At 34.4% G+C, this 20,171-nt stretch overlaps 3 protein-coding genes, 1 long non-coding RNA gene, 1 other non-coding gene and 1 pseudogene across 10 annotated transcripts; 1 reads left to right on the top strand and 5 right to left on the bottom strand.

Moving 5' to 3' along the window:
* Positions 1–22: 22 nt before the first annotated feature.
* Positions 23–19,614, bottom strand: LOC111498493. The gene is made up of 3 exons (XR_002720783.1): positions 19,603–19,614; positions 19,563–19,570; positions 23–323 (listed from the first exon to the last, which is right to left on the bottom strand). It is a non-coding gene; the product is annotated as an uncharacterized LOC111498493 (long non-coding RNA).
* LOC111498433 (derlin-1-like) lies at positions 218–3,921 on the bottom strand. Its single transcript, XM_023149687.1, has 7 exons — positions 3,790–3,921; positions 3,465–3,600; positions 1,763–1,836; positions 1,530–1,623; positions 926–1,054; positions 655–815; positions 218–464 (listed from the first exon to the last, which is right to left on the bottom strand). The coding sequence occupies exons 1-7, from the start codon at positions 3,804–3,806 to the stop codon at positions 347–349; spliced, it is 729 nt and encodes a 242-aa protein (XP_023005455.1). The 5' UTR covers positions 3,807–3,921; the 3' UTR covers positions 218–346.
* Positions 2,149–2,305, bottom strand: LOC111473147. The gene has a single exon (XR_002715573.1). It is a non-coding gene; the product is annotated as a U4 spliceosomal RNA (small nuclear RNA).
* LOC111498417 (leucine-rich repeat extensin-like protein 4) lies at positions 5,108–6,613 on the bottom strand. Its single transcript, XM_023149664.1, has one exon. It carries the CDS (start codon positions 6,498–6,500, stop codon positions 5,229–5,231), a length of 1,272 nt encoding a protein of 423 aa, XP_023005432.1. The 5' UTR covers positions 6,501–6,613; the 3' UTR covers positions 5,108–5,228.
* On the bottom strand, positions 9,628–13,484 carry LOC111498368 (NAC transcription factor NAM-A1-like). Of its 6 annotated transcripts, none has more exons than XM_023149622.1 (6): positions 13,087–13,484; positions 12,570–12,759; positions 11,891–12,439; positions 11,407–11,687; positions 10,319–10,453; positions 9,628–9,846 (listed from the first exon to the last, which is right to left on the bottom strand). In XM_023149622.1, exons 1-6 carry the CDS (start codon positions 13,219–13,221, stop codon positions 9,748–9,750), a joined length of 1,389 nt encoding a protein of 462 aa, XP_023005390.1. In that variant the 5' UTR covers positions 13,222–13,484; the 3' UTR covers positions 9,628–9,747. The 6 variants fall into 6 exon arrangements, with proteins under 6 accessions (XP_023005390.1, XP_023005348.1, XP_023005356.1 ...); XM_023149580.1 differs by having other exon boundaries at positions 10,319–10,450; positions 11,407–11,721; positions 11,892–12,439; XM_023149588.1 differs by having other exon boundaries at positions 10,319–10,447; positions 11,407–11,721; positions 11,892–12,439.
* On the top strand, positions 16,232–19,359 carry LOC111498477 (annotated as a pseudogene).
* Positions 19,615–20,171: the final 557 nt, after the last annotated feature.

The raw sequence follows: 20,171 nt of genomic DNA, 5'->3' as shown, positions 1-20,171 counted from the left end.
GTGTGATGATCATAATACCATATTTAAAATTTTGAAAAATATAACATCAAAATATCTGCAATTTCTAGTCAGAAGGATTGGGAACAGTTGGGAGTTTATATGGTTACAGAGTCCAGAAGCAATTTCTCAAAGCGAAACTCACGAGTCAAGACCATCATGATTCGGGTAATCCAAATTGCTACTACGAAAGACATGAGCACCTGCTGATCGCTAATCATGACATAAATGCAACATTCGCTTGAGATGAACTTCTAATCGAATTCTTTCCTCCCATCTTTTTGTATACCATTCGATGTTAGTAGGCACAATCTAGAAAACTCAATCTTTTTCTTAAACAGAATAGTGTTTAGCCATTGAGCCGATAAGACCTCCCTCTGAAAGCTCCACTTGTACCCCTATCATCAGGTACTGCTGCACGTTGAATTGGTGGTGCTCCAATCCTCCACCTTGATACTAACCTCTGTCTGTAGATATTGTTAAAGATACGCTGAATAAAAGCAAGGCAAGCAATAGAAAAACCCAACGGATGAGTATATATATATATAGTAGATAAATAGGCAGAACAGAGGGATGTGATAAGTATAGATGCATGATAATCTCAAACTAACAAGGCAAGGAACATTTGTCGTTAAAAAACAAAACGAGGAAGGATACACCCAAAATGGAGTTTTCAATATGTTCTTTCCGCCTGCCAGAGGATGCAACACGGTCAAGAAGTAATACAAATGCCCTGCTAAGATTCCAAGTAAATCAGGTACAAGAGGTGAACCAAAAATGACATCCAGCGCTAGCATGGCCCATGGCAGATAAAATGCCTGCACAAAAAGCATTACATTTGTAATGCAGATATTAGGAACTGAGAAACACAATCCCGTGGTGAAAAAAAGGTACAATTTGAAACCTAAATCATTGCTATTGGTCGTACTTTAAGAGTAACAAGGCCATATATGTTGATCTGTGCAGTAGGAAATTCTCTACTCCAGACGTAGAGAAGCATAAACACAAGTGATATCCCCAAGAATGATGAATAGAAGATTGGTATAGCAGAAAGTACCTACACAAGAGGAAGTATCCATAACAAGAAAGCTTGTCACAAATCAGCATAAATACATTTGATATGCTCAAATACACAAACTAAAATAAAGGTTCAACAAGTAAAAACTCTTAGATGGGAGGATTTCATGAGGAAAACAAAAAATCCCCGAGGAACAGGAATACAAAAGAGTAAAGCCGTTGGAAAATGATTTAAGTACCATCAAAATAATTTGGAACAACGAAAAAAACAACCAAAAGTCCGGTGGCCTTTTCACACATCTTTCCCTCGTAACATTATTATCACTTCTAAATGACATAAAACAATTTAACCATTAGGTGTCATCTGCAAAATCTACTATTTTTACAAAAAGATAAAACTGAAAAGAACCGCTGCATCTAGACTTTTTTTGTCGAAAAAACTAAGCATCCAACAAAAAGTGAAAGAATACAAAAGGGCCAATCTAAAGGAAAACTTAATAAAGATCTTCACACACCAATAATGTTAAGGCTCCAAATATCATCATCCATAGAAAGTCTGCTGTTCGCCTCTGAAATGGTCCATTCTCAAGTTGGACACCATACCTTGCTCTGTGAGGGCACAAACACAAAAACTATTAGTGCATCATAAACCTTTATGAAAGTTTTAACACAAACCCTTCATCTTCATGAAAAAGTACTGCTAGTAGTTCATGTAAAAAAAAAAAAGTTATCACACACAAAAACTTACATCATTAGTAAACGAATTCCAAAATTGATAGAGAATTTTCCAAGGAAGAAGAAGTTTGTGAATAGCCTCCATACCTGAAAATAAAGGTGACCTTCGATAAATATTAATAATAGTGATGGAAAGAATATATTGGAATTCACATTAAAGAATTACTGCAAAGGGAAAGGCATCCATCATTTAAGAATATTCAATGTAAAGAACGTTCTAGTTCATGACTTACTTGAGGCACAGTCATTTCCACTGAAAAATCAGATGCTGTTAGACCTAAATTTATAAACACAAGTAATTCCACCACAAAAACAAAAAGGCGAGAGAGAGAGGAGCCAAACTTATACTGTTCTCTCAATTTTTTTCGAAACCACTTCCTTTGATATGAAAGACCAACTTCCTAGATGAAAAACAATGATTCTATAGGCAAATATTGACGAGATTCAAGAAACAATAATTGCTAATTCTTTTCTTTTTAGAATTAGTTCTCAACCAGCAATAGACACACCTCGGTTAGAACCTCACAAGTTGTGTCATTTCCCTAAGAGCAAAGATTCTTCTCGTCAGAATTTAAAATCCATAGCATAAGTTAACTTGTTTCTACCATAATTTTCCTGGATTGGATTTCATGTAAAAACTCTGGTTCTTGTGTATCTCCCTTCACTGCTTTTAGATATCTTTACTGTTCACTTCATAAATTGACGTTTGATAAAGAATTTACCATTAGGCTTCATACAAAACTTAAAATTAATTAATAAATTTTACCAAGTTTCTATTCCTCCTCACCGGGTTTAGAATGAAGAGATTTGTCGGTCAACTTTCATTTTGATTTTACTTGAACTGTTCTATATCTAATTCTAATCCTCTTGTTTGGAATAGGGACTTCTAAAACTAAAGAGATTTATAACCTCCAGACTATGGAGAACAAGTACGGAAGGATAGATTAACATTGAGGGTGTCTCAATCAATCCGATGGGATGATTGCCTTACCTTACAAGACTTGACATTAAAAAAGATCGTAAAATCCTTGAAATCCTAAATGGAAAGTCCATTTGTCTTAAGACCATGACCTTATTTTAGAAAAGTAAGACACAATTAAACGATATGGAGAAAAGGGCAAAACTATCCAATGCCAAAAGTTCCTACCAAAAACAAGAACCTTTATTGGAGTTCAAAGGATCCCACACTAATGAAAATTAGTACTAATAATAAGAGGAGAATTGACTACATAGTTGCTAAAGTTGCTATCAAAGACTTGAACCATTACCTCAAAAGTTAAGTTAAAGATGATTCCAATGTCCCATCAATAACTTTTCTAATAAAATATTCTCGATCAGTCAAACATTCCTTGCACTAACTAAGAATTTATTTATTAATTTGATCTCAACCGAATAATGGAATTCATTTCGAAATAAATCCCATCTTCATTCATTGTTTCCAATTCTGAGTTTTATCTGATATTTATCGCCTCCGTAAAATTATCAATCGAGAATATAACCGATAAGTCAACCAACCAGGAAATTCTTGAATTCCAAGAATTCCAATCCACTCATAAGTATGAAATTCAACGCCCCTTGAAAAGATAAAGAATGATCAAGAAGAATGTTGGATAAACAGAATAAAAACACTGATGAAAGCAAGAGTCAGCAGATGTTTAAAAAGAACAAAAATTGAACAGATAAATTCTGACACCTATGGAAATTCAAGTCAATACCTGAAAACGCTTGAATATGAGTCCGAAATGCAACGCAGTAAACTTAGGATTTAACAAGCCAAGTTGGAAGGCTGTAGTCGCCAAAAGGCATAGGGTTCCATACGCCTTACTTATAGGCGGAAGAGAGTTGTAATATCTGAATCGTGAGAAAAAAAAATGGTCAGGTTCCAGATTAAAATCAAACTACACAATGACAGCAGACATTGAACATAAGAAAAAAAAAATCAAAACTAATCAAATTGCAGCATCGAACAGCAGAGAAACGAAATACAGAATTCGTAAATTGAGTTTCAAACAGGAAATAGAAATGGAGAGGCAGTATTACTCGGCCGGAGAAGACATTGTAGAAGCAGAAATCAAACTCGAAGCAGCTTTGGAACTAGAGATCTCTCAGTCTTCTTTAAGGAATTTCACCGCTTGAAGACGAACAAACCTTAGCAAACAAGAAATCAGTAGGGACAAAAGAAACGCCAGAATATGTAGGTGAAAGAAAAGGAATAGAACCAAATAAGACCCAAAATGTTCCACTTCCGTCTCGCACGTGCGGATTACTGGGCTTGCTAAAATGTACACATTAAGCCCATATCATAATATGGGCTAGGCCCAAGGATAGCTCCAGATTGCATTTCTCATCAGAGATTTGTGGGGCCCGGAGAGGTGCCAGGTGGCACGTCCTTGTAAATGGAACTACGCATGTCAGTTGCTTTCTCCATGTGGGTTGTCGCTCTCTATCTCCAACATGGGCCGCCCCTGATCCAGCCCAATATCCTTTCATCTTAACTTATTCTAATTTTCATTATCTAATTTCCTATTAATCATAATACACTTATTAAAAAATTAATAAAGTTTCGAGCTTTACGAGAAAATAAAAAATATTTTTTTAAAAAAATGATATTTTCTATATACATTATTAAAAATTAATAATTTAAAAATTGTTTAGCTAAAACTTATTGAGGAATTATATGTGATTAGAAGTGGGTTTTAGAAGAATATTAATAATAAACAGATGGATTATCCAAAAAATTACTATAACTAATCACAACAAATATAATAAAAAAAAACTGGTAAAAATGTAGAGAAAAAAGACAATATAGTTTCTTTTTATCTCATTTCACATGTTAAAAAAAATCACTTGAAATTCCATTTATGCCCCTTCTAGAGGGGGATTTCACCCGGTGGCCATAGGCTAGTGGTAGTGTAGATCATAGGGGCACATATGTCACAAATGTCACATGGGACAGTTATAGAGCTAGAAAGTTTTATATTTTAATATATTTATAAAAAAAAAAAAAAAAAAAAACTATTGTCGATTTCCAATAATTGTATTTCGGGTGATAATTGAAATTTAAAATTAAAAGTATAAATCTAGAAAAAAAAAATGTATATGAAGAACTGATTTGTCTCTTTCTACGACAAGGAAGATATTCTTCCCATAACAATTATTTTTATATATAATTTTCTGAATTTCCACTTTATAGTGATTGATTACTGTCTATTTCCTTGACACCTGGAATCAAATCAATAATGAAAATATTTTAAAACATTAAGTTAAATACGAGAAGTAGATTTTGTTTATTTTTTAATCTTACTTAGCAGTCTGTTAAATGTAGTTAGCAGCATTATCCGTGTAATTAATGAACAAATTAGCTAAGAATTTCACGAACAACAATCAATCAAATCTCGCCGGGGAACAAATTAGCCAAAACATTTCATTGATCAGTGTTGAATGAATGACAAACTCATCACAAAAATTCGTTTTTTTTCTCATGGCGGCGACGAGCTGGGATGATCACTGTCTGTTGTCTTGGCCAGTGTTCCACAGACAAGAGGCTTCACGACAGGAGGTAACCTAAGACAATTCAAACTCCCACCAGGAATCAAAGAACATTCAGGCGGAGGCCTCTGCATGTTTCTTCCGGGAATGCAATTTCCTGAGAAATCAAATCCCAAATTCCCCAGAAAATGGTGCGAACATTCTTGGCTCACTCCGGAAAAAAAGTTGAAAGAAACCGTCAGATTCACCAAGCTTTTCAAGGAACAGATCAAATCGGGAAGAACACCGGAAAGGCGGTTGTGGCCGAAATTTAGAATTTGGATGTCGTTCAAACACGACAGAGTATCAGGCAAATGACCCATCAGTGAATTAAAACTAACATCGAACACTTGCATTTCTGAGAAAAGCCCGATTCCTTCGGGGATGCAACCAGTTAATTGGTTGTTCAAGAACAAGATTTCTTTGAGTGATGAACCCAAGATCCCGAACCCAGTTGGGATATTCCCTGACAGCTTGTTGTTAGCTAAATTAATGACAGAAGCAGGGGAATTCCCCAGATTCTGTGGTAGTTCGCCGTCGAAATGGTTGTTGTTGAGGAAAATGGCGTCGAGTTTTTTATTGAAGATGTCTTCTGGAATTGGGCCGGAGAAATCGTTGAATCTGAGGTCTAAATAGACGAGATTCGGAATGTATAATGTGGTGATTGGAAAAGGACCGGAAAAAAGATTGTTGCTAAGATCTAGTTCTTGGAGGGAAGACATTTGTCGGAAGGTGTCGGGAACGGTGCCGGAAAATCGGTTGGAGTTGAGGTGAAACAGAGTGATTTCGGTGAGATAAGAGAGCTGATTCACGAGAGTACCTGCTAGATTGGCGTGATTGAGGTCGATTCCGGCGATAATGTCGACGGGGGACGACGTCATTTCGTCTTGAACTTGTGCACAAAAAACCCCTTTGTAAGAACACACATTGGGGCCGACCCAACTACTCAAAATTCCAAGTGGGTCACTTGTAATGGCGGATTTCCATGCTTGGAGGGCGGCGTAGGCTCTGTTCAGCCTCGGCGTCGGCAGCCCAGATGGCGTTTTTCCACCGTTTCCGCCAATCCATACGCCTGGCCCACCGCCGTTACCGATAGTGATCCCGACGCCGATTCCCCCATTGACGGCGACTCCGCCATTGACGCCGACTCCGAAGGTTTCAGTTGCAGTGGGGTTTGTGAGTAGGAAGAAGATGAGAGAAGTGAGAATTGGGAAGTTTTGCATTTTTTTTCTCTTTAATTTTATTCTGTTTTCTCGAAGAAGGAGATGAAAATGTTTGCGCTGGTGAGGTTTTTGTCAAAAGAGGGTGCGGCCTCGGGGAGGGTAGCCGGTGTGAATTGACCGTAAGACCCAACCTCTGGACTTTTTTTTGTTAAGTTAAAAAAAATTATAATAAACTTTTTAAATTGTTAATTTTGAATAAAATTTATTTGTGTTTTTATTCGAAAATATCTTTATTCCTTCCAAAAATATTCCAAAATTATTAATTTAAGAATTTTTAAACATTTCTCAAAAAAACATTAAACACCAAATCTAAATACTAGACTACTAATTTAATATTATTGTTAATTTTTTTATTTTATCCAATTATAATTTGATTAATTGTGGATTAACAATCTCGTGAACTAGCTCATCTTTGTTTTGTGTGACTACATTTTACTTAAGTTGGCCCTAAGCTTAGTTTTACACTAATGATTACCGATTTCTTTTATTTTTTGTTTTGTGTGCCAACAATAATCAGTTTTGGGGTTTTATTTTCAATTAATGTATATTATTAAGCCATAAAAATAATATAATAGCAACCAAATATAATTAATTTGCCTATAATATTAGTAAATATATTTCTCCGTATATTTAAAATGTATATTATTTATTAATTAATTTAAATTTAGGTTGTTTTTTAAATTTGTATGAATATTGTTTAAAAAATATTTTATTAATTTGATAATATTTTTTTATATAAATAAAACAGCTCAGGAGCGTTGTTAATTTCATATCAAATATTTCTTTTTAATAAAAGTGAGGGAATAAATAAAAGATAAACGAATATCACTAAAGTTAAATTTAGAAGATTGAATTTTGATATATATTAAAGAAAGATTCATATTATCTCAACTTTTAATCTAGCAAAGGACAAATAGGTAAAAATAATATGCTTGAGATTAGCTTTTAATAAATTTAAAAATACTGTTTAAATTTAAAATTTTTATTATCTACCCCCAGATACAAGTGGCAGGTGAAATCAAGTACAAAAACTTAAGATTCAGTTAGAGAGAGGAACAAAATATTCGTTATAAGTACGTGGAAACTTCTCTCTAGTAAATGCGTTTTAAACCCGTGAGACTAACAACGATAACATAATGGACCAAAAGGGCAGATTGTGAAACACGAGATTGTGTCACAGCAAGTACGTTGATCTCCAAGAGGATGGATTGTGAGATTGCACATCGATTGGAGAAAGTAACGAAACATTCTTTATAAGGGTGTGAAAACTTCTTCATAGTATACGCATTTTTAAAACGTGAAACTGACGACGATACATAACGGGTCGGATAATATCTTATATGTATTGATAGGGAATGTTACAAATATCTCTAGACGAATTAGACAACTAATACCACGCTTTTCACAAAATTCTAGACAAGGCAAGTATTAGAGCGTTATTTTCTATTTTACACGTAACGTGATCTCGTTTATCATCTAAGATGAGATTGTATATATTTAGTTGAATTTAATGGAAATAAAAAGAGAACGAAGGAGAGTTGGAAGATAGTTTGAAGAGAAGACAATAAAAGTCAAAGGCTAGGGTTTCATTAAATATCGGACACGACACGACAAGGACATGGACAGCAAAATAATCACATCAATTGGAGGGAATATATAAATGAATTTTAATTATGATAATAAATAGGAGCCAACCAAATAATATTTTCAATTATTTCAGCCACAATAAAAGCACACATTTTTATTACACAGTTTGCGTTTTCACAAGCATTTTGGGTAATCAATCATTCAATTATTTACCCTTCCCTAATTTAAAACCAATAATAAAGTCGACGGGATAGGGCAGAGGGCAGGGCAGGGCAGCTGGATCATTATAATAGACAATAATAATAATAATAATAATAATAATAAGGAAGCTGACAGGTTACAACCTACACCTAAAGTACCCCACAAGTTCCCTAATCGCCTTGGCAATGGGCTCCCAATCTGGGCTTCACGCTTTAGCCCATATTTCATGGGCTGGGCTTTCCTATGGATCCAGACTCGTTTTAATATATATATACATACATACATATATTTAAAAAAAAAAAATGACAGCCAACTTTTTTGGATTTCATCCAACAAGAGGTACAAATAATGGTATGATATTATTTACTTTAAACCTAAGTTCTCGTGACTTTGTTTTTTATTTTAAAAAAATCTCATTTTTAGTAGAGATATATTTATTATTTATAAATTCATGATTATCCTTTAATTAACTAATGTGTGACTTCCTACTGACCATCTACCATCTTCACAAAACAGACCCTTACGAGATTTAAAAAAAACATTAATTTACATGAAAAATAATTAAAAAGAAACATAGTCGGACACATTAAAGTAATTAATTATTGGAGTTTAAGGATTGGTAAAAAAAAAAAAAACAAAAAAAGTGATAAAGAGCAGAAATGGGTGATTGGTTGTTATTTCCGGCACTTTTTCTACCCTAAAGTTTATTCTTGTCATCTCCTCCTTTATTCCTTCACCATCAAATTTCCCACTTTTTATTTATTTATTTTTTAATTTTTCACTGGGTAGATTTATTATTTTATTCTCTTATCCTAAAGATACTTCCACTTTGTTCTCCATTACATATATATATATATATTATAATTTATTTTCTTTTTCTTTTAATCATGATTATAGAAAAAGAAAATAAATTAATGCAAGAATATGAACGTATAAAATCCAAGAATGTTTCTGGAAATTTCCAACTTTGAGGTTGAGAGAAAAGAAGGAAGAGTGAATACAAATTGCATCCTTTTTCTTTTTGTTCTTTGAAAAAAGAATAATTTACCCATAAAGAGAATGAATGGCAATAAAGATGAGGTGTAATCATTATAAGGGTCACAACTTTCATGCACCTATTCATATATATATATATGTATACGTATCTATCTATGTATATGCTTCTTTTACTTTTCCTTTAATTTCACTCTCTCTAAAGAGTAGTCGGGTTCGGGTAGGACTCGAGAAGTGAAAAAGGGTCAATTATATCTAAGGAAGTTGAAGGGGAGTTGGGTTTGGGTAGGATCCGAGAAGTGAAAAAGGGTTGATCGGTGATCCTCGTGGGTTTTTGGTTTGGGACTTTTTTTGGTTTCGAGACAAAAATATATATATATATATATTTGAACTTTGGGGTGAGTTTCAATTCAACAAATTTGAAAGCTTAAAATACCAATAATGAGGAGAATGGTTTTTGTTTTGACTATCCATGACCGTGGAGGTTGGGGTTGTCCGACTCGGGCCAAAATGATGAATACTTCATCCATTGATCTGCCTCTCGACTACTCAATATGGATGATTCCTGCTCCAAAACCCACTTTGTCAAACAAAAGTTGATCGATTACGGAACAAATTAAAATTTTTAATAATATATTTTCATATGCTTCCACTGTTACTCGTCCTAAACTCTAAAAAAATCTCATTACATACGGTCAATCTAATGAAAATACACTAGCTCATAACTTTATTATAAAAAATACGCAACATTAGTGGCCATATAGAGACTAAATTCTAATATTTAAAATGACAAGATAATTTAGGAATAAAATAATTTAAAATTGAAACTAAATTCAAACCCTAAAGAGAAGGTAAGTACTCCAATTTCTCTCTTTTTCTTTTTTCTTACTGTTCTTTTGAAGCTTTTTTTTTTTATTTTTTTTGTCTGGGTTCTTGTATGATAAATAAATAAATAAAGGTAGCGGGGTTCATGGAATTCAGAGTAAAAAAGTAAAGAAAAAGAAAGAGAAAATTAAAAAAAAAAAAAAAAAACTCACAGGTGGGTGATGTTTGATGGAAGAAGAAGAAGAAGAAGTGCAGCCCATGATGAGTTCTTCCAGGCCTGACGCCGACCTTCCTCCCATTTTATGATGCTCACTTTCACCTTCCTCCTGCTGCTGCTGCTGCTGCTCATGTTTCCATTTCACGCAGTCATTTTCATTTCCAGACATAAAAACACAGCAACAATCATTACCTTAATCATTTCAACTAAATTTAACTCACTCTATTTCCCGACACTACTCTTCCATGTTTCTTTCCTTTTTACCCGACAACTTCTTTAACCCTATTCTCACTATAACTTACTCAAACATTTGGCTGATAACCTATTTGGAACCAAACCCGTTAAAATGATATGATATTGTCTACTTTGAGTATAAGATACTTTGCTCTTGGTTTCTCTAAAAAAGCCTCGTAACAAAGGATCCTAGAACTCCTTTACCCACAATCTTCCAAAATTCTCCCATCAAACAAAGTACACCATAAAGCCTTCTTTGAGGCTTATGGAGCCCTCGTACAACCTCTCCTTAATCAAAATTCGACTCCCGTCTCTAGAGTCCTCGAACAAACTATACCATTTGTCGACACTTGCTCACAACTTGTATGTTCTACATTAGAGGATTTTATTAACATGATTAAACTAAGAGCATGACTCTGGTACTATATTAAAAACCACACCATTCCACAAGAATATGATATTATCCATTTTGAGCATAAGCTCTCGTGACTAAAAACTTCATACCAAAGAAGATGTAGTCTTTACTTATAAACTCATGATCAACCCCTAAAACTACTCTCCAATAAACATATAAGTATGGAGAATTTTCTCTTTTGATCTTTAGTTACTCTTTTATGTTTCTACGTTAATGGAAAAAGTCATTCAAACCAACCAAAGTATTAGTTTCAATGTCTATAACTGAATACCTTCCAAAATTCAATCTTTCTCGAGAAATGAGACCAGTGACCAAACCCCACATGCAAAATCCCATTATTTCATCTCTTCTTTTAATGCACACATAAACAAAACCACCATATATTATCCTCACCATTAAAAACACCAAAAAAAAGAGACCATTAATTATAGTACCTGCTGATGAAATTGTTGATTTTGGATTATGATCGGAGAAGGATGATGAAATGAATCATGATCAAGGAGGAGAAGAGGAGGCGGCGGCGGAGGAGAGATAATGGCGGAGATTTGATGACTCGGATGATTGCTGATGTGGAAGGCTGCGGTTGGTAGATGATGGTGAACAATAGAACGATGGTGGTCGTTGTGGGCCACCACAAGCTGATGGTGGTGGTCTCGCAGCTCAAACTCGCCACTGCTGCTGCATGCGCCGCCGCTTGTTCGGCCTTTCATTCCCATTTTCCTGCCCGTTGAACCCTCCTCCAACCCCACCTGCAATATGTTCTTAGTGTTCATCAGGTTAGTTTTTACCACTAATTTTGATTTAATTTCTAATATTTTAAACGCTTTTCACTGCCAATTGGGTTTATGTTTTAACCTCTAAAGTTTAAATCTTTTTGTTTGGGTAAATATTAAATGTGCCTAATATGGTTAGAAATAACCTCGTCAAAGCTTGTTGTTCTAAATGGGCCAAACCCAAAATGGTCAGATTTGAGATGCTGAATGTCCAACGAACTGAAGCTAGAAATGGAAGCTCCAACACCACCGCCAGCCGGAGACATTTCGTCGGCTTGAGCCATGGAAGAACAGCTCCCACTTGCAGCAACTTCAAATCCTGTCTCCGCCGCCGCAAGGCTTCTGTCCGACCAGTTGCACTGCCGAGGCTGTGTCTGATAAAATATCTTCGACACCACTAATTCTCCTTCTTTCTCTTCCTCATGCTGCCCCAAATGGTATTGGTGCATGACCCAATTCGTCTTTTCCGGCTTCCGATTCTTGCCGAAGTTTGTGTAAAGAACCAAGATCTTTTTGCAGCCCTTTTGCTTGCCACTCGCCATCACCGGCCGGGTCTTCCCCGTCTTGTGCCACCGAGTTTCGCCACCCTGTAAGTCGCACTCCGTTTGAATTTTCCTCCGCTTTCTCGTCCCCGTCGTGTACGCTTTCGACGGCCGGTGGAAGAAATGCCTACTCAATCCATCCCTACTCACTCCTGTACTGACACAATTCGAAAAAATAATCACAACCCTCCACAATAATATGATATTGTCCACTAATTTTGTTTACTCATAAATTCATGGTGATTCCTTAAATTAGTTCCCAAAGAAAAAAAAGCTAAGAACCTGGAAGTTTCTCGGGATGGGTATAACAAATTCCATCTTCTCCTTCTATTGTGGGAATAAACTCATCAATCAAAGGATGAGATTTCATGTCTTTTGCTTTAACTTTTGCTTCGAGATGTTCGATCAATTCTTGATCGGTCGGATCAAACTTCACTCCGGCCGGTAAGCCGACCCAATCCTGATAAACCCTCTTCCAATCAAAACTAATTACTGGGTTTCTCTTNCTTAGAACGTTCTCCTCTCCAACCATGTGTAATATAACAAAATTGTTTAATCTAACCTAAAATTTCAAATTGGTTGGAATATTGGGATTTACCATTCAATTATATTTTCTTTTAAATTATTTTAAAAAAATCATACTTATCTATGTTATACTAAATATTTAAATATTTAGAGTGAGTTCCAATCAAATCATCCAAATTAGGTAGAAAAAAGAGATAAAAAAAACATTTTTAAAATGAGTAAAAATCAAATTCAAATTCAACAAAAAAAAAAAAAAAAAAAAAAAAATCAGTACCGGCCTTCCTCCTTCAAGCTTATGGCCGCAACCTGGGCAGTGTTTGGATCCACACATCTGATGCTGTTCAAGCTTTGCATCTAGTAAAGAATCAGAGCCACCGCCGACGATTGAACCGATTTTACTATTTCTCATATCTTTATGGTTTCTTGAACCGACTTGTGGTGGTTCATGTCTAAGAGGAAGAGAAGTTCATGAATATATGGAGGTGCAGCCGCCGCAATCACTTGAAACGCCACCGTTTTTTCAAAAGGAGAAAGATGAAGAAGAAGAAGAGCAAAACAAAAGTGGGCTAGAATTGTTTTAGTTTCTCACTGGCGGCTATTGTAGAGTAGCTTTAACTTTAACTCAACTTAAACATAGAGAGAAGACAGAAGAAGCTGAGACAAAAAAGAAAAGGGAAGTTTGCTCTTAATTCAACTTACAAACCCACCGACCTTTTAGCCTCTTTGCTCAATTAAACAAACCACATGTTCACTTTCTCTCTCCCTCCAAACCCCGCCCTCCACACAGGTATGATATCGTCTACCGTCTCTACTTTGAGTATAAACTGTCGTAACTTTATTTTTAGTTCTCCCAAAAAACCTTAATTAACCGATGTGGGACTCCACCTCTTCCAACAATGCTCAGGACACCATAGACCCAAGCCTCCCCTTTGTTTCACACTTTTGACTACATTTTTTAGGGTCTCAACTTCGTGTTGAACATTCTATTGACATGACTAAGTTGAGGGCATGACTCGTGACTTTCCATAATTGTATGATATTGTTCACTTATGACTTTGCTTTTGGTTTCTCCAAAATGTATGGTCAACCTCTTAATTAGCGGATGTGAGACTCTTCTCTAAACTATCCTCAACTTTAATAATACAAAACGAAAGTATAAAACTTGGGTAGCTTTTGGATAGCCAAAGACTAAGGTGGAACATGCTAATTTGAAATTAAATACATAGCTTTAATAAAAAGTTAATGGAATCAAGACGTTGGTTTAAAGTTGAAACTAAGGTACATATATGAAGAAAATAATCAAAATGGGAAATAAAGATGAGAATTTTAATTAACTCACCTAGATGAATTTGGATATAAAAATGATGGTTACTTTGAACTGTCTTTTACCATAACAACCCAGATCCACCGCTTTTAATTATATGAATTTGGATATAAAAATAACAACTTTGATTGGGTTTTGAACTGTCTTTTACTGTAACAACTCATATCCACTAAGATATTGTCATTTTTTTACTTTCTCTTTCGAGTTTCCTATCAAGGGTTTAAAACGCGTCTGCTAAAGAAATCTTTTTATAAAGGATGTTTTGTTTTACTCCCGACCCAAACCCATGTGAGATATCAAAGTGAGAGAAGGAGATCAGTTGATGAGTGACCATGATGCATTTTGGGCATGAATGATGAGAGAGAGAGAGAGAGAGAGGAAGAAGAAGAAGAGGAAGAAGAAGAAGTTGCTTCAATGGAAAGGGAAAAATGAGAGTAGAGAGAGAAGTGGAAGAAGGACCACTAGAAAAGGCCTGTAATTAGAGCTGATTAAGAACCCTAAAAAGGGGCTATGGAAACTTGGACCAGAAGCACACACACATCAAACACTTCAATATTACATGGTTTTATTAAAAGCCTAAAAAAAACAATAAGATGATTGCTTGGCTTCACGTTTTGTTCTCACATTCTCATTCACAAATACAGAGACCAAATGATGGGATTGAGAACCCTCCACTTTCCCCACCAACTCTCTCCCTTTCCCAATTTTCCTCTTTTAAAACCCTAAATGGGTTTATTTTACTTCGTTACATATGGTTGGGAGGAGTCTCACATTCGCTAATTAAGAGAAAAATCATGAGTCAACCCTAAAAAAGATACATTTGTCTCTCGAGCTTTTCAATGATTTTTTGACATTTACACTAGGGCTACCCATCATATGACGAACAATCAAGCAGCACTTGTCTCATCTTATCGTACACGTTTGATATAAATAAGCGCTTTGTAGGCTACCAATGGAGGGCTATAAGATCGTTCACTCAATCCCAGAAAAAGAACTCTCTCAATCCTAGTAGGCTTGTAAGGAAGAAGGACATCCAATACGATGATCCATATAAGTATCATATTATTGTGAAAGGTCGTTGTTTATAAATGGAAAAAATCTATTTTATATTTAATGAATAAACTTTTCAAAGGGTATATTTTTCTCTAATATTTTTTAGCAATTATTTTAATTTTGTGAGTATGAAAGTCAGAGATGAGATTTGACGACTTTGGTGGGACGAAAATGTCGTACCTAAATCCCACTCGATTGATTTTTTTTTTCATAAAAATAAATTTATTAATGAAATATGGTTACATATTATTGTTGTCGAAATAAAATGGACCAAAAAATTTATCGTCCCCAACCTAGGACAAGTAGCTTCTATCCTACTTCAACAACATTATATATATATATATATATATATATACTCTCATTCCTAATTTTCGTAGCTTTTTAGTTTTAATTTATTTGTTTAATACTTATTTAAACAAAGTAATTAACAAATCATAATACCTTAATTCGAACATGGGCTATTAATGTCTACCGTTAAAATGGTTGTCTTTAGTTGTTGGATAAAAAATTCATTAAAAAAGCCACATATTTCAATTTTACTCTAATTTATTAAATAATATATTAATTATCCTTTTAAAAGTCTCTACCATAAATTTAATTTAATTAAAATAAATAAATAAACGCATTTTTAATTTGGATAACCAAGATTCATAGCAATTAATGCAATCCTATTAGTTGTTCTACTTTTGTGGCTTTAATTGTATTTAAAAAAAAACAAATTATCAGACATATATGTCATTTTACATAATTAATTTAAAATCTTTATAATGATTTTATACGCATGTGACATTAAATATTCCAATTAATATATAAAAAGACATTATTTAATTTATGCACCTTATTATAGCTTCTATATATATATATATATATATATAATTGAAGTGTTATTTAATCTCAAGCCTAATATATATAGTCTGACTTCAAACATTTCTTTTATAAAAATTAAAATATTTATATGGATGCTTACGGTGATATTTCAATTGATATGAGATTTATTATTATTATTATTATTATTTTAATATTTTAGTAAAAGAAAATTTTTAAATGTGAGAAATTCTCTTAAATTCCACTCTCTAATATTCATATATTTTTGCTTTTGGGGTCAACCAAAAAGGAAGGGAGAAAAGGAAATCACGAGTTTCTCTTTAATCTGGCTTTCAAATTCCAGACGACATTGAGTTGAAGTGTCTTGAAGAGGGGTATGGAAGAGCATAAGAACATTATCCCACATGCCACCAAAAATTGCAGCATAAACCGAGCGGAATTGTTCGATATTCTTCTGAACAAATGCCAGGTAAAACCACGACATGCTTAATAATATGCACTATATTCTCATTCTTTATCTATTGGATGGCGTTGATAAGTGGTCTTAGTGAGGAGATGAACTCGTGTTTATGGATGATTCCTTTTGCCCATAAGGTGTTTGATAAAATGTCTGGATCATTTTTTCAACGTAGTGGTTGCTCTGCCGATGCTACTCTTTCTTTTATTCATATTCTCTCTTTNTTTTTTTTTTTTTTTTTTTTTTTTTTTTTTTTTTTTTTTTTTTTTTTTTTTTTTTTTTTTTTTTGTTTACTTGTGCATCGTCGACTCATTTGAATATTCCAGCATGTTTGAACATATCTATATGGAAAGAAGCTGACTGCAGTTTTCTTTCTTCAGAAGGAAGAAAAATGTGCCTTCCTTTGACAAGATGGTCAAGTTTCCAGGGCTACCCTAAAGGTAGAATTTGTTTCCCATCTTTCAACGGGAAGATTGTTCGAAGATTGTTGGGAGGGAGTCCCACATTGACTAATTTAGAAAATGATCACGGGTTTATAAGTAAGTAATACATTTTGGAGAAGCCCAAAGCAAAGCCACAAGAGCTTATGCTCAAAGTAAACAATATTATACTATTGTGGAGATTCGTGATTCTTAACAATGATCGCTTGAAATTGTAGAGCTTGTAGAGCTGTAGTAACTCGTTGTGGGGTTGGTTTCGACTTCCATATAATCACTCATCTCTTAAAGAATCGAAATGAATTAATTTTTCTTCTTTAATGTGACCTTCCCATTATCCAGGTATCTTGAACAAGGATGGTCTACCAGAAACTTCAAGTACTAGAAAACTTATTCTCATCAATGGTAACATTGGACCCAAAAGAACAGCACTTGATGTTTTGTCTCCTGACATTTATACACCAATCGTGGATGTGGAACTTCTAGATCACTGGAATGATGAATACGAAGGGGTCATCATTAATTCAGAGAGCCTACCCTCTTCTGCAAACGCCTTTGCTTCAGCTCTCCAGGCATCTCTCTTCCAATGAAAACTCAAGGTCTGGGAAAAAGTAAAGTTTCCCTTTCTTCTTTATACCACAGTTTTCTTGACATCTCTGCGCCTAGAACCTTTTTTTTCCTTCCAAATTACAAACAGAGCAAGCTGAACTTGTTTCTGTGGCCATTGATGTGAGATAATAACTGATATTTTTAGTTCACACTTTCAATCACTGCAAAAGTTGTGACATCAGATTCTCGAATTTGAACTTCCATAGCCATTATTAGATATTTTAGAGTTGTAACTTTCAGGAGGGGTTCAACTCTCATCATGCTGAAGCAGGATATGTCATGCTCACTTACTGAATTCCTTCTTTGTCCTGCATGCTTCCTTCTGGCCCCTCGCATCATATTGGCGTTGTAGCATTCCTCATCAATGACAACGAGGAGGTACCTGTTTTCCACTTTACAACTGCTTTTCTCTCTGTTTAATAGAATAGGATCATTTTACGTCCTTATTGATATGATTTCATTCACTTTATGTTGGTAGCATTTGGTTCATGAGTGTAAAACGTTGAACCTGTGTAGTTTAAAAGTGAAAAGCTTAAATTTCCCTCGCACATGTTTGATTTTACAAAAGTTTAAATGTCAGTCTCAATTTGTCAAACACATGGTTATGTTAGAAGTAGGATTAGCAATCTTGTAGCATAATATAAACCAGCTCCCTTTTGCCTAACTTTCAAATTTCAAGTGTCCTTTTGGGCTTAAACACACACAAGTTTTGTTGAGTTCAATATCTAGGTGAGATTTAAACCTTTAATCGATTAGATGTATCTTAACTAGTTTATGTTGAAGATTGTTGGGAGAGAGTTTCACATTGGCGAACCTAGGGAATGATCACGGGTTTATAAGTAAAGAATACACCTCTATTGGTATGAGGCATTTTGGGGAGGCCCAAAGCAAAGCCATGAGAGCTTATGCTCAAAGTGGACAATATCATACTATTGTTGAGAGCCATTATTCCTAACATGGTATTAGAGTCATGCCCTTAACTTAGCCATATAAATAGAATCCTCAAATGTCGAACAAAGAAGTTGTGAGCCTAGAAGGTGTAGTCAAAAGTGACTCAAGTGTCGAGCAAAATGTGTATTTTGTTCAAGGACTCCAGAGAAGGAGTCGAGCCTCGATTAGGAGAAGGTTGTTTGAGGGCTCCATAAGCCTCGGGGGAGGCTCTATAGTGTATTTTGTTCGAAGGGAGGATTCTTGAGAATTGCTGAGAATTGTTGGGAGGGAGTCCCACGTTGGCTAATTTAAGGAATGATCATGGGTTAATAAGTAAAAAATACATCTCCATAGATATGAGGCATTTTGGGAAGCCCAACATGAGAACTTATACTCAAAGTAGACAATATCCTATCATTATGGAGAGTAGTTATTCTTAATAGTTTAGTTATATTTAGTTATATTTAGTTACTCCTAATATCCTATCAAAGTGTACATTGATCGCATCATTCTCATTTTCTATGAATACTAAAACTATTTCATAGGTGCATGTGGTGAAGAGAAATGTTCTTGTAGTTGCTCGGGCGTGTGGAAATTGGCAACTGTTTACGTTAACACTTCAGTCCATTTTTTTTCAAATCAATACCATTTTCTGGAGGATTGCTTGTCTGATGTTCTGCCTGGTAATCATATTCATGCTCTATATGATCATTTGGAGGATATAAACTCTGTCTTCTCACTTTAATCAACTTCTGGGTTCTGAATTTCAGATCGATTCAATGATCTTGGAAATGGTTGCTTTTCAGGTATGGGCTCCCCCCATTCTTGCCAAATTCGGTTCTATTAAATGAAGAAATTCAAATGGTCTGAGTATCGATTAATAATGGTAAAAGAAAATAGGGACAAATTTGAAAAGAGGGATGGTGCTTTATATATTATATATATATGTATTTATTTTAACATCTTATCTAATCTTAGCCATTAAAAATATAACCTAACCCCATTTATCATCCATATACATATATTGTATAGGTATATTTTTAATAACCACATGTATCTTTGTTATCTATATAATATAATATATATTAGATTAATTAGTAGATTTGAACTTAAACGTGTCAAGCTTCCGAGTTTGTATCAACCGGTCTCTACTACATTCAATCTTTTCTAAAATTAATAAATCTACTTGACATATAAATAATTTCAAAAATAAAAAATTTATTAAAAAGAGCTGAAATTACACTAAATCCATTTCAACTGGGAAAAAAAGTAATTGTGGATGCTAAAATTTTATTTAAAAAAATGCAATCCCCCAAACTTGTTCCACAATTTTCTCATTGGACCAAATTTACCATTTTAAATGAAATGCCAAAAAGTAACTAACTTTAAGATAATTATTGATTTATTTCTTTTTTAGGAGAGAAACCAGACAAAAAATCCAACGTAAAATATAGCAAATCAATTTCCATTTTCCACAAGGTGCCCGTGTTTTTCGGCCTCCTGATCTTTTCCCCTTCTCCTATTAGGCCTTGACACGTGGACTGAGATTCAAGCTTTTCAATTGGAATATGTATTCCTTTTTTGGCAGTTCCCTCCACCTACGGGATTCTTTAACAAAGTGAGTGCGGTGGTTGGTTGGTTGGTTGGTCTTCACTTTTTGATTTTTGGATTTACAGTCAATTTCTTAATAACATTTTAATAATTAGACTTAACGTTTTAATATT

Source organism: Cucurbita maxima, unplaced genomic scaffold (assembly GCF_002738345.1).
Source record: "Cucurbita maxima cultivar Rimu unplaced genomic scaffold, Cmax_1.0 Cma_Scf00002, whole genome shotgun sequence".
NCBI lineage: Eukaryota > Viridiplantae > Streptophyta > Magnoliopsida > Cucurbitales > Cucurbitaceae > Cucurbita > Cucurbita maxima.
The sequence above is the reverse complement of the archived record's forward strand: the minus strand, read 5'-3'. Positions and strand labels throughout refer to the sequence as shown.

What these genes read in the sequence shown, in the direction of transcription:
- LOC111498433 (XM_023149687.1), bottom strand. An exon ending in GGAATTCGTTTACTAATGAT is followed by an intron (nt 1,624 to 1,762) that starts GTAAGTTTTTGT and finishes GTGCCCTCACAG; the next exon opens with AGCAAGGTATGGTGTCCAAC. An exon ending in TTGGAGCCTTAACATTATTG is followed by an intron (nt 1,055 to 1,529) that starts GTGTGTGAAGAT and finishes CCTCTTGTGTAG; the next exon opens with GTACTTTCTGCTATACCAAT.
- LOC111498417 (XM_023149664.1), bottom strand. Translation starts at nt 6,500, where the DNA reads ATGCAAAACTTCCCAATTCTCACTTCTCTCATCTTCTTCCTACTCACA.
- LOC111498368 (XM_023149580.1), bottom strand. Translation starts at nt 13,221, where the DNA reads ATGAGAAATAGTAAAATCGGTTCAATCGTCGGCGGTGGCTCTGATTCT. An exon ending in CCATCCCGAGAAACTTCCAG is followed by an intron (nt 12,440 to 12,569) that starts GTTCTTAGCTTT and finishes GTGTCAGTACAG; the next exon opens with GAGTGAGTAGGGATGGATTG. An exon ending in GAACAACAAGCTTTGACGAG is followed by an intron (nt 11,722 to 11,891) that starts GTTATTTCTAAC and finishes AACATATTGCAG; the next exon opens with GTGGGGTTGGAGGAGGGTTC.